This window comes from Ursus arctos, unplaced genomic scaffold (assembly GCF_023065955.2).
Source record: "Ursus arctos isolate Adak ecotype North America unplaced genomic scaffold, UrsArc2.0 scaffold_17, whole genome shotgun sequence".
Taxonomy (NCBI): domain Eukaryota; kingdom Metazoa; phylum Chordata; class Mammalia; order Carnivora; family Ursidae; genus Ursus; species Ursus arctos.
In genome coordinates this window covers 36,345,900-36,371,534 of record NW_026622841.1, presented here as the reverse complement: position 1 = coordinate 36,371,534, position 25,635 = coordinate 36,345,900, and the positions used below count along the sequence as shown (strand labels likewise).

Genomic DNA, 25,635 nt, shown 5'->3' with positions numbered 1-25,635 from the left:
AGAAACAACAATTGTTGGAGAGGATGTGGAGAAAGGGGATCCCTCCTACATTGTTGATGGGAATGCAAGTTGGTACAGCCACTCTGGAAAACAGTGTGGAGGTCCCTTAAAAAGTTAAAAATTGAGCTACCCTATGACCAAGCCATTGCACTACTGGGTGTTTACCCCAAAGATACAGACGTAGTGAAGAGAAGGGCCATATGTACCCCAATGTTCATAGCAGCATTGTCCACAATAGCTAAATCGTGGAAAGAGCCGAGATGCCCTTCAACAGATGACTGGATTAAGAAGTTGTGGTCCATATATACAATGGAATATTACTCAGCTATCAGAAAGAACGAATTCTCAACATTTGCTGCAACATGGACGGCACTGGAGGAGATAATGCTAAGTGAAATAAGTCAAGCAGAGAAAGACAAATATCGTATGATTTCTCTCATCTATGGAACATAAGAAATAGGATGATCGGTAGGGGAAGAAAGGGATAAAGAAAGGGGGGGTAATCAGAAGGGGGAATGAAACATGAGAGACTATGGACTATGAGAAACAAACTGAGGGCCTCAGAGGGGAGGGGGGTGGGGGAATGGGACAGACCAGTGATGGGTAGTAAGGAGGGCACGTATTGCATGGTGCACTGGGTGTTATACGCAACTAATGAGTCATCGAACTTTATATCGGAAACCGGGGATGTACTGTATGGTGACTAACATAATATAATAAAAAAATCATTAAGAAAGAAAGAAAGAAAGAAAGAAAGAAAGAAAGAAAGAAAGAAAGAAAGAAAGAAAGAAAGAAAGAAGGAAACAGGACTGATTCATGTTTCAAGTCCAAGGAGGTAACAGCTCACAGCTAGAAGGGAGCCTCTCTGAGATGAATTTCTACACTATGCGAGCTCAAAGGGTACTGTTGGTCCCACAGAGCAACTACCGATGTCCCAGAATCCCTTTCGACAGTTTTTTGGAGCTTTTAAAGAACAGTTTTTCAGTAGTTATTTCTCTCAGTACCTAATCATTTCCAGGTAGTAGTTTAGACTCATTACGTCTTTGAAGTCACTAACGTGCTATTAAATGCTTCACTGCTCTGGTGCATTAAATGACAGTGAAATGGTGGGCACTAGTCTGTGTGGCCAGACCGGCAGGAAATGGCTTGAGTACCCCTCCGCAAAAGCCTTGATTTAAAAAGGAACCGCTTGTTCCATCTTGGATGCTGAGCCTGCCGCTTATTACCCTTTGTTATGTTCGCACGAGGTCCAGGGACACTTGTTTCCATAAATGTAGACACTGGAGCGTGAATCTGGAATGCTTGCTTTCAGCGTTCACAGATTCACAGAGCAGACATATAGTGATGCATCACAAGAATGACTATTACAATCTCAACAGCATACCCACCATGGCATTGATGCTATTTGGCTAAACGTGTTTTGTTCAAGTGCTACAATTCTTGCCTTGCACCTCTGTGACTGTTTCTGGCACTGTGTCTGTGGAAGTGGGGGTAGTTGGAAGTAGGGGCACCATGGAGTCAGAGAAACGGGGTGTTTGTGCTTGTGTGTGCATTTTATTTGTTCCGCTTACCAGTTAACGTCGGGGATCATGATTCAGTGATGAGTTTTGTTTTCTCATCCTCTAGGCAGATCCATTTTCTACATAATTGTATTGTATATCACTTTGTCCTTTATATTATGGTAAAAATAACATAATAAAAGGCTGAGATCTTTTAATTGGGTAAATGCAATTCGTTGTGGTATAGGCTTTTGGAGATCATAAAGTTCCCAGAAGCAGGCACCTCATTTCCAGACCCTTTGGTTAGCGAGCAACTCCTATGTTTCAGAATATTATGTCTATTAGAAGCAGGGTATTCTCCCATCCAGATGATTTTTGATATGTGGTAGATTGGGGTTCTAATGATTCTTCTATTGTGATGGTCAGATATGTGATCTCATATCTTTATAATCTGAAAATATTCTTTACTACATTTACCTCTATTAAATTTGACCATATTAATTAAGCAATCAGAGCTAATTAAATGTGTTGTTATAGATGGCATCAGAGTGTAGCCTAATTAATTCTAATCATTAAGCCACTGAGATTGAAAGAACTTGTGTCGATGGATACTTTGTGTCCCAGAGATTCCACCTGAAGCGGAATATTCCTAGAGCGTAGTTGATACAGTGACTCCTGTGGATCTAGATTTGTTCAATAATTACTGAGGGACAAAGCACTCAAATTTGAGTTTATGTTTTACGATGGTGTTTAGCAGATGCCAAATAAATGTTAGTTAAACATATATGGCAGTAGGATGAAGAAGCTGAAAACCTTGGAATGACAGGGAGACTGATCTAGGTGTAAATTTTAGCTTTTAAAACTCTCTTAGCCTCACTTTTCTCATCTGTAAAATAGGAATGATAACACCTCCAGATCTGAGGATTAAATAGGATCGTAAGCATTAGGCATTAACATAGTAGGTCTTAGTAAATGAATGAATGGTCTTTGGGAGCTAGCGGAGTCTAAGGAGGCACAGGTCGGTCGTGTAGCATGACAGTTAAGTATAAGGCCTCTGGAGAGACTTGTGCACTGCCAGTCCTGGTTCTGTGGCTACCAGCAATGTGATCTCGTGGAAGTTTCTTAACCTTTCAAGCTGGGTTAGTGTCCCATTGCTGCCCTAACAAATTATCTCAAATTTGCAGCTTGAAACAACACAAATATATTATCTTACAGTTCTAGAGGTCCAGAAGTCCAAAAAAAGGGTCTGGCTGCGCTAAAATCATGGTGTTGGCGGGGTTGCTTTCTTTCTGGAAGTCCTAGAGGAGAATTCCTTTCCTCGACTTTCCTGGCTTCCGGAAGGCCACCTGCATCCCTTGGTTTGCAGGCCTTACCTCCATCATTAAAGTGTCTCTTTCTTTTATAAGGACTCATGATTACATTGGACCCACCCACAAGCTCGAGGATAATCTCCTCATTGCAAAATCCTTAATTTAATCACGTCTGCAAAGTCCCATTTGCTATGTAAGGTTACATATTCACAAATTCTGGAGATTGGGACACACTCCTCCTTGGAAGGCCGTTATTCTGTCTACCTCTTCAGCCTTGGTTTTCTCTATAAAACGGGGTAGTGTAAAATGACCTATCTCAGAGTTAGGATAAGAAATAAATAGGACAATGCATGTAAATGCTTCTAATTCAGAGCCCCCCCACACACATGGTAAGCACTTAATGCATGTTAACTATTATTGTTATTATTCTCGGCGAATGAATCTGAGTCCCTTCCTGCTACATAACCCAGGCATTCATGCCTCTGCCTCCACAACATGATCCAGAGGGCCTGCGAGATTCAAGACTGAGAAAGAAGGCGGCTTCCCACCGGCTATTCTTCCCCCTAAAATTCTTGGCAACCACCAGCTTAGAGCCATGGTTCTCTCAAGAAACAGAGATTTCTTCCAGTCATTCCTTAATTTCAGACAAATTCTCTTCAAAGGAAGCGACATAAAGAAGAGGCTTCTAATTCATAGAAACAGATCCAGAGGCAAGAAATAAGGGCTGCCTCTGTTTCTTCTCTTTCCATTCTCTATTCCTGTCATGCCCGTCAGCCCTCATCTCAGGGAAAGAACCATGGTGTGCAGAATGCCATTGTTTACTGCTGGGGATCTTGCAGACATAACTTCTGGCAGCTCATACACTCGCCTGTTTCTTTTCCATGTGGCCTATTTAATTTTGGCATGTGCATATATTAACCCCATAGACTTGGCTGTGACTTTACTGGATAGCAATCACCAGAGTCCCTACAATGTCATTGCTGTTTTCTTGGTTGTTTTGTATTGTATCAGCCTGAGATATTTTCCACTGAGAGAATTTGAGTAGAGAAAGGAAAAAATAGCATGATGTTAATTAATTAATTAATTAATTTAATATTTAACTATGGGTTAGCCTTCATTCCACTTTTTACACTAGACTGAAATGTTAAGTATAGATTCCCTTAGTCCTCATTTTAAATGGGAACAAAATAGCTTCTTTTACCATCTAAGATTCTTGAGATTTGCCCTTTGAAAATATTTGTTCTGGCACAAATATATTTTGAGAGACATATAGAAGAATTAGTAAGGAGGAAGGGGGCTTAAAAATAATTTAGTAAACACTCTCTTTCATCTTTTCATATCCTTCATGGACTGTATTTGGAACCCTGTGTTCTTTTCATACTTTGAATTGGTTCCGAATCTGTAAAAAGATAGTAGTCGTCCTATTGACATCCTCCGGCCTTCCTATTTTAGTCCCCTCCCCCGATTTTCCCTACCATCATCTTTATCTCAAAAGATAGTTGGGGGGCCTGGGTGGCTCAGTTGGTTAAGTGTCTGACTCTTGATTTTGGTTCAGGTCATAGTCTCAGGGTCATGAGATCAAGCCCTGTGTCGAGAGCCCTGCTTCAGGCTCGGTGCTGGGCATGGAAACTGCATAAGATTTTCTCCCTCTTCCTCTGCCCCTTTCCCGCTCTCTCTCTCTTTCTCAGAAGAAGAAGAAGAAGAAGAAGAAGAAGAAGAAGAAGAAGAAGGAGAAGAAGAAACCAAATTAATTATACCAAGATGAACTTTCTGATTCTCCCAGGGAAATTTGCATTTTAAGGGCATAAACTTAATTTTCCCTGCTCTATTGAGGTATAATTGACAAATAAGACTATAATATATGTAATGTGTACAACATGATTTGATATACCTATACATTTTGAAATGATTCCCACAAGCTAGTTACTTAACACTCTCATCACCTCAAGTAGTTACCCTCTTTTTTTTTTTTATGAGAAAGCTTAAGACTTACTGTCTTAGCAAAGTTCAAGTTTAACATTCATCATTATTACCTATAGTCACCAGGCTATCCATTCAATCTGCAGAACTTATTCACCAAATAACATTCTTTTTTTTTTCTTTTCCCACTATTCTTGCTTGATCTTTCTTTCTCAAGCTTAAGAATGGTCTACTTTGTTGGTTTGAGTCATATTCCCTAATACACATAGAAATGAAGAAAGTGAGTAAAGGGCAAGAAGAGGAGGCTGGGTCCAGGAAAGAGGGAATAAAATGAAAAGAGGAGAGGTGGGAGAATTTGAAGCAGGGAGTGCAGAGGACCTAATGCGCTTTATGACTTATATGTCTCTCTCCTTAGCTAAATCATGCCAGCACATATCCCTTTACCACCATCCTGCCCGGCTCCCCTTGGCATCCACTAATGCACATCTTCGGTGATGCTTCAGCCTCAGTCCGTGTGTATATGTGTGGAAATGCCCCACCACCATGCTTAGGGAAAAAGGAGAAGTTCCCTTGAGTCTTACTTCATACCACGCAATTTTGCTCTTAAGAAGCACAGTGGGCTCTGTAGTCAGTTGTGTCTGGTTCGACTCTAAATTGGTCACTTAGGCAATTACTTAATTTTTCTAAAGTTCAGTGTCCACATTGGTAAAATGGGAATACCGATATCAACATATGCTGTTCTTCTAAGAACATAATAAGAAAACTCCTGCATAATGCTTGGTACAGGGCAAGATTTTTGTAAAATGGCAGTTGTTTTAAATAGTGTTGTGGCAGTTATTCTTTTAATCTTATTATTACTATTTCTTCTCCCAAAAAAAATTCTGACTTTCTTGTCCTATTGCGGAAAACAATTTTCTTACCTGACTTTGCCTTTTCTACCTCTCTACATGTAACATTCCTTAACCCTAAAAAATAAAAATAAAAAAATTGACTTTTTAAAGCACACAAGCCTCCTTGGCCCATATCTTGATGCTCAATGCCATGTCCTACACTGATTCGCACTTTGTTTTTCTGAGTTCTTCTCTTGGAAGTCCCACTCCCAGAAGTCCAGACAACAGTTGGCCCATGGGTCAGTAACTGCCCCATTTTTCCCCTTAAGCATTAGAATCAGACAAGGGGGACTTACCTCTTTCTACTCTTTTTAAGATCTTTCAAGCACCAGGAGTCATGCCATAATGTCCTACAGCACTCTGGACTGATCAGATGTGAGTTTCTGCTTGACACATGAATATTAGGTGTGTCAACCCTGGCACATTGGTTTCTATCAAGTGAGGAGCCCATCACTGCCTCCTCCTTGACATCTTTCCTGTTTGCTTGGCCTCAAAAGGCCCCCACGAACCTTCTTGCACTCTCCCTCTGGGCAGGTTCTTTGCAGATACACCCATTGTGCCTGGCTGCTCCCTTTCGCCAACAGTTGGTGCTCCCTATAAAACAAAGCTCCCTTTGAGTCTCAGCAGTTCCTGGCCGGCTTCCCTAAACAAGCCCACATAAGCAACTATACTTCCTTTATTTGTGAGCCATGGATGTACATAAACGTTTTGGTGGGGCAAGGGTCCTTACCTTTTATCAAATCTTTAAGAGGATCTAAAACTTAAACTATGGCCTGGACAGCATTGCACTGCTTAATCAGTTAATACATCCTGTCATTTTGAAGCCTCATTATTGAGAAGCTAAAGTCACTTGAACAAAATTTGGAATCACAATCTTAAAATTTTTCAAAATCTTTTACTCTTATAAATGTCTATGTAGATATACAGTATAATCTCACTATAGTAGGTGGGGCTATAAAATGGGGGTTGTCCCATTGCAAGATTAATGAAAAATAGTCAGTCTTCTACTTATGGAAGGAGGGAACTTCTCACTTCTTTGTTTTCAAGTATTAGACATGTAGGGAAAAGAAACAGACCTATGTTTATGAACAGTGACATCTTACACTGAATTGAGAAAGTTCCGAATGATCAGAAGGCAGTCATCTCCTAACACCTATACCCCAGGAGCTAAGAATTTAGCAATCCCAGTAGGAGAACAAAGTAACCTCTCTCTCTAGTGTTAGGGATGGCTATAGTTCCACCATGACCAAGTGGCCTGTACTCTTAACACTATTTCTCCTGAAAAATATAGATACACACACACACACACACACTACCATTGTCCCAAAGGCACATCATATTGAATGAAAGGTGGTGTTCTGAAAAATCTTGGGTCCTAGCGCAGTGCCAGCAGCATCAGCGTAGACAACCCCCTTCTTACAGTGATCTCCCCTTAGAAGAGGTCCTTTTAATCGAGCTCCTAGACAGGGCTCTCCAGTCCTTCAGAAACATTCTAATAACTTCAAACCCCACATTAAAGAGTTCTAATGTTCATCATCTTCCTTCCAAAAGGTTCCTTTTTTCCCATGCCAGGATGTTCTCAGCCTTGCTCTGCAATCTTTAAGCCATTGCTACTAATAAGGAGGAGGTGAAGGTGTTGGCAGCTGCTAATGGCGGCGTCCTAGCCTCTTACCGAGCCAAATGAAAGCAAACAAAACCAAATGTCCTTAAACGCCAGGTACACTCTTCCCCCAGAACAGCAGGTTCCTTCCTGACTTGACAGTACCACTCAAAGTAGTTCTTTCCAGAATAAAAATGGTTTTCTCAACTTTTTAATGGCATTTTCTATTTCTTAAAGTTTGCCTCATTAGGTACCCATATCATTGTATGGAAATGTTTATGTATATTTCCATTCCCCAAAGAATTAATTATCTTCTTCCTGGGCTCAAAGTACATTTGTAAAGTGGGGCTTACAAACAAGAGAAACGTATTATAAAGCAAGGTAAGAATTCCACCCTAATATTCTGCCAATAGGTTTATAGTCAAACTCAACTAGTATTCTATTTCTAGCTCAGACTTGGCTGTGTATCAGAGCACCTGTGGTGCTCTTAAAAACACAAATGCTCCGTTCCAACCCCAGATTCAGTAGATCCAGGTATTTGCATTTTGACAAGGTCTCCAGGCTCGTGTGATGGGCAGTCACAGCGGAATACTACTATGGTTGGTACTTTGGAGGGGAGATCAAACCCCTCATAACGCATCCAGGTGGTCAGCATAGTAAAATAGTGAGCTCATACCTCTCGTCCCCCAGTCACAAGACCCAAGTTCCAAGAGCAGAAGATGACATTCAAAGTAAAAGAAATCTGAAACCCATTATAGCCATTTATTTTAGTAACAGCATTTTCCTACTTACAGGGGCTCATCTCGATAAAGGACTGGGAAGTAAAAGCAAGTGCAATTATACTTTGCCTCAGGGAAGAGCTCTGAATACTTTTTTTATTATATTGCCAAAGATGAGGACGAGAATGTAAATCTGAGAAAGTCATATCAGAGGCCTCTTTCATTAACAGAAATGGAAACAGGCATTTATATGCCACCAATAAATCAATTAAAGGAGGAAAGAAGCTTGAAATGGCCTTCACTGCAGTTATTAACTTGGGGGATGGCAGGGCCCGGTGATTGCCAAACCCAGCACCCTCCTGTCATCCACCTGGAGCAAAGCAGAGGAAAATTCAGCCTGGAAACAGGCTCGTCATACTAAGCACAGAGCCTGCAAGTCTTCAGGGTTTGCTCAAAGGGAGCAGAGGCAAAGCAGGGCCAGATGTTTCTGAAAACATTGTCAGCTTTTGTGGATTTAAAACGTGAGAATGTGAACCAGTGTGTGAGTTGTGTTTCTGCGTGTCTGGGTTTACATCAGTCTGGACGCTGGGAATCATTTTCATCTCCGTGTTTCTTTCCAGTATAACAATGTTTTAGAATAGGAGGATTCCGTTAGGGAGTAGCACACGAAGGAATCTCTCCTGCAATTTGAGAGAGCTGTGGGCCCTTGCCGTCCGTCTCCTCTTGGCTTATCAACCACCAAGTTCTAGCAACTTCTTTTCACTTACTAGTTTCAGGAAATCTTAAATTGTATTGAACAGTGGCAGCTGGAGTAAGATTACTGGCAATTAGAATTCATACCAGCCTAGGAATTTAAAAATTAAAAACGAAAAAAAAATTGATTAAATGTCTTCCCCTGCCACAAAATGTATTTTTGGGTAACATTTTTTTATCTGCCTGAGTCCCAAGTTCTTCAGCTATAACTGGGGAATAATAATACCTCCCCAAATTCTTCACAAGGTCACAGGGGAGAGAAGCATTTTATAATCTTCTGAAAGTTATACAAGTGTAAGACACCATTAGTTTAGGATTTTACATTTAAAACTTCTTATGTCATGTGGCATAGAAATGTGTGTTTAGTATGGATGATGTTGGATTAAAGAAGTGTCATGAAGGAAGTAACTCAGGAATGTGCTATTTCAATGTGAACTTATTCTCACTATGCCAAAACACAATTCACATTTCTTCTAACACTTTGTGCCCTGTATTTTGATTTACTCTTTATTTCTTGCTGGTTCCCTCACTGTTCTACTCTGTTATTTCATCTGTCCCCCATAAATAGCGGCAGAGAGCAGGAGCCCTCCCTGTCCAGTTTTGTGGCCCCCTTTGATGATGATGCTGGAAGAAGGCGACTTGATGGACCCACTTTCTAGGAAGTCATTACTGCAGCAGATTGCTTTCCCCAACGTGTGAAGTGGTGTGGGAGAGCAAAGGCTGTGTTGCCCTCCTCCAGCATTCTTCACGGGGACCGCAAATCACCAAGTCCCGTTGCATGCGCCCTGAATCTCAAGTCAATCCTTTAGCATGAGACATAACATGCTTGCTCCTGAATCACAGAAGTTTCCAGCAAACTGGACTCTTCCCCTAATCATGTGCTCCCATTCCCTACCCTCCTACCTACCTGAACTTTCCTCCACTCAATATGCTGGAGTCGTCTTGCCAAAACCTAAATCTGTACTCATCAGTTTCCTACTTAACCATGGGTGGAATCCAGTCTTCTGGAAAGCCCTACACTGTTTAGACATGAAGAATAGACCTTCTAGATCTGATGCCTGTTCTGGCTTCTCTACTCACACTTGCACTCAGCAATACTGAACTATTCCCATTTCCCATATATTCTCATTAAAGCTCCATGCTTTTTCCATGATTGCCTCTAACTCTGATTACCTTTTCTCCACTCATTTCTATCTGGAAAATTCTTGTTTGTCCTATAAACTCTGTTCCAGAGTCACCCTTGGATGCCTCCCTCAGATTTCCCAGAAGTAAACCACTATATTTAGTAATACCTATTTTTATTATTGTACATATTACACCAAATACAATTCTCATTTGGAATAATTTGTTTCTCCTTTAAACTGTGAGCTTCTTAAAAGCAAGAATCATGTCTTATTCATCTTTGGATCTTAAGAAACTAGCAGACTATCTGACAAATTATAGCTACCTTATAAATATTTCTTCAGTAAATGAAATGGATAGATTCTCATAACTGAAAACAACGCACACCCTGTATAATTCATGGGACTGAACCCTAGTAAAGGAAATGACTTAATGGGGTTCATCACTTATTCATCACCTGTTAGTTCCTTTTGCTATTTTGACATTTATGCAATCTGGTAAATTCTAAGGTTGCAAGCATCTTGTCTACATGAAGGAGTAACAGAAACTCACCAAATGAGGCCTGTTGGTGAGCCATACACCTTGTGACATTAGTATTGTCACAGATGGGTTCTTTTCCCCTCCATCTCCTCCATATGACTTTGGGCAGCTGTTGTAATACTGAAATTCATGAAAAGCAGAGCTTCGTGACAATTTCAGAAGCAAAATTGCTCTCTGCAAAAACCCTCCCACCTTCCGCTACCGAAAGTTTTGCTCTTCATTCCTTCTGAGAAGAAAGTCAAGTGTTATGTATCTCAAGTCCCCCTGATCAGAGTTAAATTGGAAACTAAGGAGCCCACGGTGGTGCTCCTTGCCTGTTTGATTCATGAACTGACTGTCCATCAGTCCCTCTGTTGAATCCACGTAAGCAGTAAACTAGCATCCCTTCCCTTTTTACTATATGACTATGATGAATGGGTAATAAATGTGTGTTCTCGATTTAATCTAATTGTGCTGCTTCCCAGGAAACTTAAGGGGTAAAATGAGGAATGTGTTTTTTCCCTTTTATATTTGTAATTATATTCCATGCTTTCTATTATTTCACACTACTGAGTTTTTCCTTCTTATCCTTATAAGGTACACATTTTACTTAGAGGTGAGAATTAATTCCTATTATGTAACTAATTATGGTTCTTTTATGAGTTAACCACAAAATGATGATGAACAGCCCAAATGGTGACATCAATGGAGTTTGCACCTATTTTAACTTCTGTTTCATAAGACAAGATTTTGCTTTAAAATGTATGGTCCTAGATTATAATAGATATAAATTAGTCTCCCTCATTTCAAATAATTAATTTCTGAAACTAGTACAATCTGAATTGAACTCTTCCATGAGTCGGTTTGGGGAAATATAATTAAAAGTCCATTTCATGGAGAGCAAACTTAGCTCTTACTGTTCTTTCCTCTTCTCTCCTCTATTTTTTTTATTTAATTCTTTTTTTTTTTTTCAATAAATACTAACTGGACATATCATTTGGAGTTTGCTAGGCACTGTGAAGAATTTAAAATGTCTGAAGTCACTGCCCTCAAAAACCTTACAGAGAGACACACAAGAAGTTAACTAGAAAAGCGATGTCACAAATGCTACCAATTGAGGGGATCAGGCAGGAAGTGCTGTGGGTTTGGGGGCCAGTCTTTCCTTCCCTGACATTTTCCATCAGAGCTTTCCAGCCCGCCATCCTTTGTGATTTATTTTTAACAGTTCTTTTCATCTCATTCCAACATACAGACAGATGCAGGAACGTATCACTGGTTTTATCCCCTATCTCTCTATTGCTTCAACACCACTTCTAAGCTCTTGAAATAAAAATTGGAAGCTGTATCCAGACTATTTTGTGAATGTCAGATTATTATCTACCGACTTCCTCTGTCTGGAGTAAAGGAGATGGGTTTCTGTGAATTAGGAAGGGTGTGATCTCTATATACCAACCATACCTGCGTATTTAAAATCATGAAAAGAAAGTACTTGACTGTGTTCAGCACTGAATTGTTACCAAATTGAAGACCCTTCATTAATAACCCTACTCTTTTCCAGGTATTATTTAGGCCAGACCCTGGGCACATCATCATCCATCCTGAATGGGAATGTACCCTTCCCTAAACTCTGTAAACCAAGGCTGTTGTTCCATGCCCTTCTTTCCCTTCCTGGCAGTAGGCAAATAATCCTTCACTCCTAGAAACAACTGGTGAGGATCTTTGACCAGAATAACTGGCATCACATTGGTTTTCACCACCAATATTTTCTTTTACCCTTAGGTGAGTTATTTTGTACACAACTCCATTATCTTTTCAGCAGTCTTCTGCAACTTAGTTCTGTTAAATTTACCCCCAGGTAGTCAATGTCTCTCACACTCACATATCTTTCCACTTCTTTGGCTAATATTAGTTCGTTATGCTTTCGTTGCTTCTATGCTTTTGTTTCTCCCTGACTGGAGTGTAAGCTCCTTGGGGGTAGGAACTGTGACTTGATCACTGTTGTATACCTAGAACTTAATTTGGTTCCTGGAGTATAGAAGGCACTCCATAAAGATTTGTTAAGTGAATTTTCAGGATTGAGAGAAAGGGATAGCGGGCTGTGGAGGCTCAGAGGAAAGGCACCAAACCCAGCCAATCGTAGAATGAGGGAGGATTTCAGAGCAATATCCACCTAAACTAAGAGCTGTTATTGCAAGTTAGCCAGGCACAGGGAGAGGGGAATCCGGACCAAAAAATAGCATAGACAGAGAACCATATTTGAGAAAGAGTGGAGTCCGTTGAAAGACAGGCAAAAAGATCAGGCATAGCTGATCTGCGCCTGAGAATCAGAACACGGTGGTATATGTGTATATGTACAGGCGTGTGTGAGAGGGGAAACTAGTTTTTCAAAAGTTTAATTAGATACAATAAAAGATCAACTCCATCAACCTATAAAACCCTTAATATTTAGCCCAAAGTCCTCTATCAGGCTAAAACAGCATTTCCATTAACTTTCTCATTATCTTCTTTCTCCTCAAGTAAAATTTTAATTTTTTTAAATATTTTTTTATTCTCTGTTTTATCTGTTGGCATTTTCATAGTACTTTTTAAATGATTCCCGCAAGCAGTAGTATGGTTAAGTAGAGAGATGTGAGCCTAACCACCTTGCATGAAATTATTATGCATAGAAAAACTATTGCAGATTCTAAACACTCAACTTAGAGATCAATGTTTAGAAAATAACCTGCAGCCAAACTAGGGGTTTGGGGTGCCCAGGGACATCCTGCAGCAGAATATGGGGAAGGCAAACTGGTCTTGGGGTCCAAATGTTTTCACCATTCACTTCAGTAAGTCTCATGAGATTCTCAATCTCATCATTTGTTGAATGGAATCTGTAATATCCGCTCTCTGTTCTTCGTAGGTATTTCCCCAAAATGGAAAGGGAAGCTGTATGTGAAATGAGCCACCTGACAGATGGTGGGTGCTTGTACTCAGTTTGGCACAAGGTCATCTGCTATTGTAGTTATTTTTATGTTAGAAAATAAAAATTTTATACCCCCTCTAACAATTACAACAACATTGTATATGGAAAAATATGTATGGTGATTTAAATTAGTGAAAGTAAAGCTACACTTTTTAAACACACAGTTTGAAATAGTTTGTCTCTGTGGTATAACTACAGCCAAGTGTGTTTACGTAGAAATGGCTGCCTCATTAGCATGAGGTAATAACACTGTAACCATTTTGTCTCCTAGAATGATTGAAGATAGTGGGAAAAGAGGAAATACCATGGCAGAAAGAAGACAGCTGTTTGCAGAGATGAGTAAGTATAGAACTTTTAAGGAACACCCTATAGTTTCCTTTGAATACTCACAGAAAGACTGGAGGTAACCACTTAATCCTTATGGCATTTGTACTTTTCCTTAAAATCCTAAATTCCTTGTATAAAATGTGCCTTTGGGCAATTTTGTTTCCTATTAGGTAAGAGTGAAATTAGCAAATCATCATAATTTGTTACTAGACTGTATATTTTCTATGGAAGGAGAAGTTTCGCAGAGCCGAATGTACGTATATACACGGACCCTTGATAAACATAAGTTAGAGCTGGCACAAATACAGTCCACTAAATTTTAAAATCTGTGTCATGTCCCCACAATATCGCTGTGTCTGGTGTATTGTAGGCACTAGATATAGTCTGTGAAATGAATTATTGAATGGTTTAGCTGCAAAATGGTATATATGGTCCTACGGGAAAGAAGAATCAAGCATGATCACCAGACCAAACTATACACTGTCATTTGGACTTTATGAAGAGGGGAACAATCTGTCCCACAAACCAGCTCCTAAAAAGTGAAAAGGAAAATAAAGTTAAGAAGAGTTTGGAGATGCGGCGCCTGCGTGGCTAGTCAGTTAAGCATCGGACTCTTGGTTTCGGCTCAGGTCATGATCTTAGGGTCCTAGGACTGAGCTCTGAGTTGGGCTCCACACTGGACAGGGAGTCAGCTTGAAACGCTCTCTCCCTCTCTCTCCTTCTGCCCCTCCCTCTCCTTCTCTCCCTACCCCCTACTCATGTGCACCCTCTCTCTGTAAAATAAGTAAATAAATCTTAAAAAAAAGATAGAGAGAGAGAGAGCTTGGAGGTAACCTGCTACATGAGGGAAACCAAACCAAAACTATATTTACTTACCTCAGTGGAGAATCCATTAAATAAAGGTTATTGATTTATGTAAATGCCTGGTTGCCATGTAAGTAATTGGTTGGTAGTGTCTCCATTATAGACCATTGTTTCTTTTTCTTTTTTTTCCTTTTTTTTTTTTTAGAGGGAAATAGAGCATGCATGAGTGGGGGTGGTGGGGCAGAGGGAGAGGGAGAGAGAAACTCAAGGAGGCTCCATGCTCAACACGGAGCCCAACTTGGGGCTCAATCTCATGACCCTGAGATGATGACCTGAGCTGAAATCGAGAGTCTGACACTTAACAAACTGAGCCACCCAGGGGCCCCACAGACCGTTATTTCTTATTCATAAAGAAGAGGAACTTGTCATGGTGGGGGGCACACATCTCAAATTCAATCTTAGAAAGAAAAAAGTACAATTCTCTTATTGTCTTTTTATCTCTCCTTCCCTGCATAAGGAATAAGGATGAGCAGGAGTGAGTTGTAAGCCTTTCTCTCTGAGAAGGCGGTAGACAAAATTAGGTTTCTACTGAAGACTGGAACTGATTTGGCAAGAATGAGGCTCGGGAGCAGATAAAGGAAAGTCCCAGATAATAAGATTCATATTTTTCTTTATCATTTCCCAATCATCTGGAGGCACCAAGATAGTGTTAGAACTAACAAAAAGGAAAGAAAATTAAAATTGATGTGAAGAATCTCAATCATGCTGCTCGCTTTTTCCACTTTCAGAGACATGTCTAAAGTGCCTGAGAGAGTTGCAGCCATGACCTTCCAATTTCCTCAGCCATGTTTGGTCCTGTATCTTCACTTCTGGCATGGCTAGCCACCTGGAATTGTGCCCTTTGTTGATACAAATCTAACCAAGGAAGGAACCTAATTACCTCTGCCCAGCTCCACAAAATGCAGGCCAGCACAGGTGTCCTCCCATACCATAGATTCTTTGACTGAAAGTCGGAGCCCCATACATCATGGGCCAGTGTTTTGTCAGAAAAAGAAAAATATATGAATATTTAACATAACAAAGCAGTAAAGTCTTGGGGGAAATCTTTGAATTTATCCTTGTAACATTAAAGATGTATCAGCCAACACACTGCAAGAATTACAAATTGTGCTTATTTCATGATTTTGTAAATACTTATCCAAATTTAAGTACACCGTCCCAGTTCCTTCTGCACCTGGCGCAGTACTTGGCACAAATACATATGTCGCAAATGTCTTCCGAGTTAAAGTTGTCCAAATCAAAGGATGATTGACATAAGTTTTGTAGCCACAGAAACAGAAAAGCTCTGAATTTTTCAAATGAGAGACATATAACAAAATTGTGCATTCATTTCCCAAATTGTAACTATCTTTTCACAGAAACTTCTCCGGGATGTCATGTACTTTATTAAATCATTTTATGAGTTCTGATTAGTGATCAGAATAGTTAAGCAAGCCACACGAATGTGTGTCTTTCTTCCTTGGGTATGCTAAATAATAGACTCAGATGTTGTCCAAAAGTGGGAAAATAGATCTGACCTTAACAATGCTTTTGTAAGCATCCTATTTAGATTGACGCTAAGTAGGACATGACCGCAGTTAGTGGGATTATGCCCAGTAAGACAACTGGCTGATTTCAAAGGAAGAATTGATGTTGATAGGTAGTCTGTCATATAAAAGAGAGAGGTGATCTCCTTGAGAACGTGTTAAATAGTTGAAAAATATATGGGTTACCCCAGCAGCTCTATCAGCAGGACACACACACACACACACACAAAGACAAGGAAACTTATTATCAGGGAAGACTGACATCAGGCCTTGGAAAGTAAGTTCCCCCAGGAATCTGTGAGGGAGCTAAAAAAGAAGGAGGAAATCGTAAATGCTGTCAGCTAAGTATTTTCTAGAAATTTTTTTTTAAACAGCAAAAGAAAGTGCCAAAGAGAGTCTTTGTTTTGGAAACTACAAATGCCAAAGAAAAATTGCATGTGAGAGGGTTAAGGCAGGGAAGACTTTATTCCAGATTATTGGAATGCAGTCAGGACCTACTCCAAGAGAAAACAGAGATTGAACTCAACTCCCTGGAAGGCAGGAGGGTTTTTAAGTATTGGCGTGAGCTAGTGCAAAAGTCCTGAAGATTATTCGTGGGGAAGGGGGTCAGTTGTGTTTGCTAATTGTCCCAATTAGAAAGTCAGGCTTCTACCCTCCAACAGAGAATCGGAGATCTCCCTCAATGATTGTATTTCAAAGGTTTGGCTCCCGTGTCCTCCTTAAGAAAGATATTCCTGGGCTGTAAAACTATCAAGAGGCTGGAAGATTACTTCAAAATGGGGCAAAGAATTTACAAGGACAAGTTTTCTAAAGTAAATGCTCTGAGGAAACGAGGGTCAGAGGCCTTGGGTCTGTAAGAAGCCTGTCTGAAGGTGAGTCAGGCTGAGGGGAACATTAAGACCAAAGAACAGAGGACACAAAGAACAGAGAATAATAATTGATAAGAAGAACAATTGATAAGAAATTTAGACAAATTCAGGGGATTACAGCACATTTGCATTAAACATCTACTCTGAGCTCCTAACCACAAGCAGCAGAAGCAAGAAGAAATGGTAAAGAAGTGAAATTAAGGGTAGCATGGACTCACAAATAAGCAAAAAATGACTAGCCTTATGTTAAAAACAGAACAAAACACTAACCCTGTGGCCACCAACTTTGATTAAAGAAATTCTAGACAAGTTGCCCTTAACCAAAAATTCCCTTCAGTAGAATGCCCTAATTATCAGTTTATTTAGTACCTTAGATTAAAACCAAAAAGGCTAGTTAAAGGTAAATGTCATCCTCACCTTGGCTTTTCAGCCATCAAATAAGTTTATCAGCTCAAATAAGTTTATCAGATTGGCTTTTAGCAGAATAAATTGTTTGTTCTTGGAATTAAATCACCTCTGTGTTTCTGCTCTCAAAGGACATCACTTTGCCTTATATGACGCTTACTTATGAACATGTCACTCACTGTTGCGAACAACAGTCCTAAGGACAAACCATAGACCTTTACCTTCAAAATCATTCACCTTAGATGCTGAATAAATGTTGGTTTAAAAGCCTACAGGGCACCAGATAGGTAGGTTTTAATCAGAGGAGAGTGATTGGAAAACATTCTTTCAGAACTTGGAAGACTACCTACCAAGATAAAGAAGGTCCCAAGGAGAAATCAGAGTGATACCACTGGCTTTAAGCAGAGGAGGGATGGAAAACCAAAAAGAGGCAAATGTTGGTACTCAACAAACACTTGAATTGTTCAAAGGCAGATAGTTCTTCAGAAAGTTGACTACAGGCAGCACGTGGGTAGTTGGAATGAAACCTAAAGTATGATTTTACAATACACACTATGACTTTTAGGAAAATTGATTTCAAAGATTCAGGAACATGCCATGAATGAGACTGCTACCAGGAGCCCACCACACACCCTATGGTCATGGTGGGTACAGTGACTATTTTCACTTGCTCCTCATCTTCTTTAAGATGTTAATACCATGGGTCACCATCCTGGAAATACTCTCTTACTTCACCACTCTAGTCTGCTCTTCTGCTTTTTTTGACCACTCTGCTTCTCTTTTTCTGTCTCTTCGCATCTTCCAGACACCCTGAAGCCAGATTTTACCAAAGTTTTGTTCTTGATCAGTTCCCTCCGTTTATAACTTTACTTTCTCTCAAGGCTTCACCATCATTGTTATGGCTCACAAGTTTTGAGGAGTCCTTTCAAAGTCACATCCCGTATTCTCATAAACCAGCTTATCCAGAATAGTCAGTAGATAAACTCCGTGTCCCTTCTGGCCTTGCTCCCTCACTATCAAGGTTTCTACTAATGAAGCAGCTTGAGGTGGGCTCACCATTAATTCCGCTAAGTGCCCCTGATTATATGCAGAGTCTCCTCTTGGATAAATATTCTGTCTTGCCCCATGAAGACAAATTGCTGCATTTTATATGTTTGTTAATGATTCTGTCAATGTATTCCATAGTCAGGAGTTCTATATCTGCATATCCATCTGCCACTGATATCTCCATTTGGACATCCCACAAGCACCTCAATCTCTGTAAGCCCAAAACTGAACTCTTCATCCCCCCACCTACAAACCTATTCCTCCATATTTGTCCCTTAGCCCAGTGAGGGCCTCCCCATCCCACTGAGTGTCCTAAGGTAGAAATTTGAGCATTATTCTCGACCTCCAAACTCTTTTCTCAATCTTTCTCTCTCTCTCTCTCTTTCTTACACACACACAAATCCAGTCAGTCAGCAAGCATGGAAGAGTTCAGACACAAAGTTCGTAGCCTTCATGTTAATTCTGTAAATATTTGTTGAGTGAACTTGAAAAATGAATGAGATATTTAATTATCTGAATTACTATACCAAAGGCTTTATAATGAGCTATCAAAACATGAAACGCAAAATATACGTGAATCGTGGGAAACTATTCAGAATGTAATAAAATGAAAGCCAAAAATTAGGTAAGGTTGGTTGGTTGGATAAAAAGATAGTCGGATAAATGGAGAAAAAGAAAGAAGGTAGGAGGGAGGAAGGGAGGGAGAGAGTGAGAGAAGGAAGGACAGAGAGGAAGAGAGGAGAAAAATCTTGGAAGGAAGAACAAAAGAGAAGAAAAACAGGAGTTGTAGAATATAACAGTGTGATCAATCAGAATTTCTGTTTTTTTTTTTTTTTTTAGAGAGAGGAAGGGGAGCGAGGGGCAGCGCGGAACCAGACACAGGGCTTCATCTCACAATCCTGAGATCATGACCTGAGCCGAAATCAAGAGTGGGACACTTAACTGACTGAGCCACCCAGGCGCCCCTGTGATCAGTCAGAATTTCTTAACTGCGTCTTTGCTTTTGTCTTTATGACTTTCTTCCAAATATGACATGGGCATGAGAGATTTGAGGAGATGGTACAAGGGCATCAAGTTGCCTTAAGTGAATTAGCTTTACATTTTTATTATGAAAAGTTTCAAACAGATACTAAGACTAGAAAACAATATTCATCTCCACCCTTAATTATTTACCCCCAGGCCTCTCTCTATTATTACGAAGAAAATCTAATATATTATTTAAATGAGTTGAATCTACATGTTTTAAAGAATTATATCCCAGTGATGTAATACTAAAAGAAAAAATACCATCCATTTTTTTCAGAAATAATGAAAAGGACATTGCAAAAAACAAAAAATAGGGAAATACTATACTCATTTTTTTTTGCTATACCGATTTTCTATTAAAAAGGAAGAATATAGATTCTTGAGAGTCTAAGGTATGAACTGGTAGGTTTTATGATAAGATGGATTTTCGTTTTCAGATCACAGGATAAATATAGTGTTAATCCTAGATATTTCAACATGCTAAGAACAAAGATTGCTCTACTGACTTCTTTATTCATTTATTCAATTGTATCTTTTTTATAAAGGAATTAAGTCAGCTAATTTCCCTTTTTAATAGTAATAGTAAATCATTAAATAATTATTAAATAATTCAATAAATTATTTTAAATTTTAAATTATTAAATAACATCAAATAATGTTTATATTAAATAATATTTATTTAATAATTATAATTAATATTTAATGTACGTCTATTTTAATTATTAAATTATTGAATAAGTATTAAATTAGATTATTATTGTATATAATTATTATTATTATAAAAATAATTCCCTTTAATAATTTCCCTTTTTTCCTAGACTGCCAGCTTAGGGAAATACTATAGCATAAAAATGAACCTTAATTTCAGCAAGATACTGGCAAAGTCTCTTACGTTGTGTGTGTGTTAGAGAAATGTGAACTGAATCACTACAGTTAGGTAGATTTATAGGTGGTGGTGTGACCATGTCTGCAGGAACAAGTAATGGGTCAATCAGCTTGGAGGAGGACAGCCTCTAGTAGCATACTAGAAGAGTTTATTTGTGGCCCTGGTCATGTCCTTGGTTTTAACCAATGACTTGGACACAGAAGACGTGTGACTACTCCCAGGGCAGGCTACGAATTTGTAGACTTCTGAGAAGAGACCAAACGTGTAAAAATGAATTAAGTTTATGGTTTACTGGGGCAGGGACAAATACATTTATTTTAAACAAGTTGGATAAACAAAGCAAGAGCTGGTGCAGCATGTCTCAGCTCAGCTCTTTTGGGTCCCAGCACCATATGGATCCTGTGGTTGCCACTTACATTGTCTGTTCAAGGTGGTGTGGAAAGCTCATGTCTGAAAAGCTAAGTTTCATTGCTCAGCACATCCTGTCTGATATTCAGGGCTTACATCCTCAGCCAGGAAGAACTTATACAAATAGGAAACATCAAGATACCCTCAGACCCATTCCTGACTCCTGAACAAGACAGAGGGTCAGTTAAGTCCACATTGTGATAGGGCAGGGAACACGGTCAGTCTCCTGTCCCAAAGCATCATCTCTGTGCCCCTCTTGACCACGTACAGGAGAGACGCACCTTTGCCGAATTGCCCCAGGACCTCTATGAGAAGGAGGTGCCGAGGAGCCACGGTTTCTGTCCCTGGAGGATACGGTCTTGCTGGAACTAAGACATTTAATTGTGTGCGACATCACAGCCCTTTTATACCTGGGGCTTATCATTATTCTTCCAGAACTTACACAAATAATCTATGTCCCTAATGTCTTCTTTTAAAGACTTATTTACAGATATTGAGACTCTCTTGATTGTTGAGCCAAGCTCAGCATCAATAAAAATACATCTTCATCCAGGGGAAAAGGCAGAGTTAGCGTTCGGGCACTTCTGATAGTCTCTCCGTCTCTGGTTATCCAGCACCTTAGAGAGTTCATGTTCCACAGGAGCCTCTCAGATTTACAGACGACACGAACCTGGGAAGTCCCTTTGGAACGGCAGTGGCAAAATCAAAATTTTTAGAACGGTTACAAGCATGAGCTAAAAATTAATAGAAACTAACCAAATAAATATGAAGTCCTACCTTTAGCCTCCAAATGAGCATTTAAATAGAAAACAGAAAAGATCTGATCAGATGTAGGTACATATGATTTTTTAAAATGCGCTTTTTAATGAAAAGAGCCAGAAGAATGAGCCATTTATTTTTTTTTAATTGCATTAGTAAGTGTCCTTATCAAAGGTGGTAATGATTGCTTTCTATATATTCTATACAGGCAAGGCAATAACTGTAACATTTGGGTTAAGTTTACATATCTCATTTCGAGGAGATATGAGCCAGCCATAGAGCAGAAAGACTAGAATGGATAAAGGTCTCAAAGCCATCTCTGATGATAATGACAATAATTATAGCAACAGGCAGGTAGGGAAGCCCTTGTGCCTCCCTCTTTGGTAGACATTGTGCTTGAAATGGCTGTGGAATTGAACCTCTCCAATCTAAAGGGTCAAGAAGTTATGATCCCAGCTAAACTTTAAACTCCATGATGATAGAGCATTTGTACATAATCTTCAGAAGGTAATGAAGATGCTAGTCTTGATCATGATAGCTGTTTCCCAATGTGTGAGAAATAAATTATCAAGTGGCAGGAAGAAAAGATTATGTGTCTCTAGCAAGGAAATTAGATCAAATGGATTGAACTTATCAGGAGGCAAATTAAAGCTCAAATATAAAAAAGAAATTTCTATCACTTATTGTTGCTCAGAAATGGTATAAGAAACCTTTTAAGGAGTCCCACCTGCTATCAGTGCTCACTAGGTGTAAGCCTCAGACATTACCAGCTGGTAAAGCTGATATTGTTATCCCCATATACATGAAGAATTCAGATACCAAGTAAAAACTTGTCAAATTCACACAACTAGGAAATGAAAGATTAAGGCTTACTGACTTAAGCTCATTTATTTTTACTAAGTTATAGTCATCCCTATCATTGAAAATAATCATATATGGCCGTTGTCTACATGTCCATCTCTTGAGAGCATGTCTAAGAGAATTCCTGCATTGGGTGAGGGTAGGCCCTACCTATCTCTTTGATCATTCAAGCACTCAGTGTCAATGAGCCTGTTTGTCAAGTAATACACTCTCATGAGAATGAATGTTTAATGAACTGCCTCATAAAACTATAAAGTAATAGGAATATTGATATCATTTTTAAATGAATCCAACGAGATCAGTTTGATTCAAGGGAATGCTAAATGCTCTCAGTGTAGGACACTTGCTAATTCATCCCGAGTTTCATTAGGAAAGCACTTATTTGGCCTCCTAATATAATTATTTCTAGGCCAGTTCATTTACTTTCTACCCTAACTATTCTATTTTGAAGCATTTATGTAGCACTTTTACTAGTAAAGTTCAACACATGTCAAAATATAGCTCTGTGCCTTTATATCTGCTATGAACCATAAACATGGGCTTAAAGAAAGCCAAATATTTGGAATCAGAGAAGAGCAGACATTTGTTGAAAATCTGCTATGTTCTAGACACAGTCTAGAGATCAGCTCATTCAGAAAAGGGTAGGGGGATCATCAGGAACTCTGGTGTGGATGTAGCAAGCAGCCCATCGGCAGGACGTTGTGAGGACACGAGCCCGAGCCTGGCAGGGGTTCTGGGTAGAGAGTCATAGGAAATATTACTGTCTTGGTAGCATGGAAAGAACACACAGAGGGCCTAAGATTCTCAGCAGAACATTCAGACCTGGTGAGCTGTAGAAGCCATGCTGGATTCTTGAGTAGAAGTGTAGAATGAAGAAGGTAGGTCAAGCATATGGGGACTGTGTTCCTCTCTTTAGAGAGGAATGGGAAGGCACAGTATAAGAAAGAGTAGTGGTTGTTTTTAGAAAGGAGTCTTGTCTGAGGCTGACAGGAAGGTTTGCAGGATACTCACCAGTAATACTAATGAATACACAGCACGAACTATGTGCCAGGCAGTGTTCTCTGTGCTTTGGTGCAGTCACGCATCTGCCTTATAATTCTGTGAAATAAGTAGTAGTATTATCATCATCCCCAACTTCCAGATGAGAAAACTGAGGTTTCTAAAAGCAGTTGACCTGAGCACCTAGGTGGTTCAGTCGGCGAAGCATCTGCCTGTGCTCAGGTCATGATCACAGGATCCAGGAATCAAGCCGCCCCCCCCCACCCTGCGCTCCGTGAGGAGTCTGCTTCTTCCACTCCTTCTGCCCCTCCCCCCTGCTCATGCTCTCTCCCTCCCTCTCTGTCTCTCTCTCAAATAAATAAATAATCTTATAAATTTAAAAAAAATAAAAATAAATAAAAGCAGTTGACCTAAGGTCCCACAGAAAAGATTCCCCACATTCAACGAGTTCTCACCTCACAGCCACATTCTGATGACCAATCACAGTGCATTTAAAACGGTTATTGGGTGATACTTCTACCGTCTTGCTGTTTCAAGTCACAGCTCGAGCAGACTGTTCTCAGAAGTGGCAGACATCAGAGGGCTGAGGCCGTGTGTCTCGGCCCACGAACGTGGTTGACAACCAACGTGTTGGCTACGTGTACTCTCTTCCCCTAGAACCTGAGGGATAGGAGGCAGACCTTTCCAAGTCTGAAAGTTATATTTGTATTCTAATAAAAATAAAAATAAAATTAAGTGAATGGGTTATAATACCTATTGTTTTCTTTATAAATCTTAGAAATCCCTTTCCACACACATGGCATACCATATGTGTCCGTTTCTCCCCCCACCAGGGGCTCAAGATCTGGATCGTATCCGACTCTCCACCTACAGAACAGCATGCAAGCTTAGGTTTGTGCAGAAGAAATGCAACTGTAAGTATGCCAGTTGTTTGGACTAATTACCCTCCTGAATCCTACAGTTTACATTTGTTACTTTGTTTATTAAAAATGGTTGTCTTGTAAGTGTTGATAAAAATATGTTTACACAACAGTAAAAAGAGTATCACGATGCACAAATGGTAGAGAGACGATCGTAGGTAGTTCTGAAGGCTTCATTGCTCTTAACTGCTCACGAATTGAAATGGATGCGCCTCTGGGTGTGTACGAAATCCCGTCCTTGGGATGGTTTAATCCAGATGGCTATTTTTCTTCTCTTCTCTTGCCTTGGTGTTGTCCATGCAGTGCCATCAGAATGGTTTCCACACACTTTATAAAACATCAAATATTATTAAGTCCTCTTTATATTGGTGTTTCCCTTACAAGTATAGAAAAATGTTCACAAGCACCTGGAAAGCACAGAAGTTTCTTTCTGAAGCAACAAAATGTGCCCTTTGTATCAGAGTATTAACTACATTTGCCTACAGCAGACCACAGCAGGAAAAGAGGCAGTAATAGTTGAAGAAACAAAGGGACTTGCTTCGACTTGTTCCCAAATTTTACAATGTCAGCAGCCACTAGGTCACTAATCACAGAGAGCCGTTTGCGTCGCCTGCCGCGTCGCTGCTCCCATCGTATCTCCACATCCATTTTCTGGAAAGAAAAATTGCCTCATAGTTCATGGGTGTGAACTTACTCTTTTCTTTTTGAAAACTGACTGCTGTAAAAATTAATAACTGTTCTCATTTTCTAATTAGTATTGGATGGATTAGAAAAATGAAAACCATAATGTTCTCCTGAGTATGTACGCACAGTTTTTGCATAAGTGGCATTAGGGCTTAGACATGGGGAATGTGGAAACCAACCATCTCCACACCTCTACCCTCCCGGAGTCTCCAGCAGATGTTCCGTGGGGCCCTGGGCAGGCCAGCCCCCACCCCAGGCTCCCCAGGTCATGACTATGGGGGTGGGCAGACAGTGTGTAGCTAGGCTTCTAGTTGCTCATTTATAGCTTATTCCTCAGCTTCGGGGGTTAGAAATGAAGCTGAAATTTGGGGCAGGAGGAGAAGGGGGTTAAAAACTGGTTGGCCAGATATCAAAGACATGTTTGACCCCTTATGGGAAGCTAAACTCATCAAAAAAAAAAAAAAAAAAAGGTGGGAGGCAATGAGAAGAATGCTGCAGATGTGGGAAGGAATCCATGGATGTCCTTGCAGCCCTGGGCACTGAGGAGTCTATAAAAGGTCTTTCGAGGGCTGGTATTAAAGGACAAGGAAGAGGTTCCCACTGAACAAAGACTTTTCACCCCACCCAACCCCACCACCCGTATTCGAACCAAAGGAAAAATCTCCACATATTCAGCAATGAAAAAGTGATAGGATCCTCGTACTTTCTTTTCTCATCACCACTCAGTGGCCCTCAGGTTGGAAGTGAGAGGAGAAGGAGC

General features: G+C 39.9%; 1 protein-coding gene across 50 annotated transcripts in view; it reads left to right on the top strand.

Annotated features, from left to right (window-relative positions):
* Nucleotides 1-25,635, top strand: part of DTNA (dystrobrevin alpha) — a 344,923-nt gene that overhangs the window by 210,194 nt on the left and 109,094 nt on the right. For 49 of the 50 annotated variants that reach the window (XM_044382918.3, XM_048218553.2, XM_048218534.2 and 46 more), the window contains 2 exons: nt 13,566-13,633; nt 24,105-24,185. In XM_044382918.3, coding sequence (XP_044238853.1) covers nt 13,567-13,633; nt 24,105-24,185 — 148 coding nt within the window. In that variant the 5' untranslated portion in view covers nt 13,566. Of the gene's footprint in view, nt 1-13,267; nt 13,288-13,565; nt 13,634-24,104; nt 24,186-25,635 lie in introns of those variants that run through there. The other variant, XM_057313146.1, reaches the window with a different exon arrangement.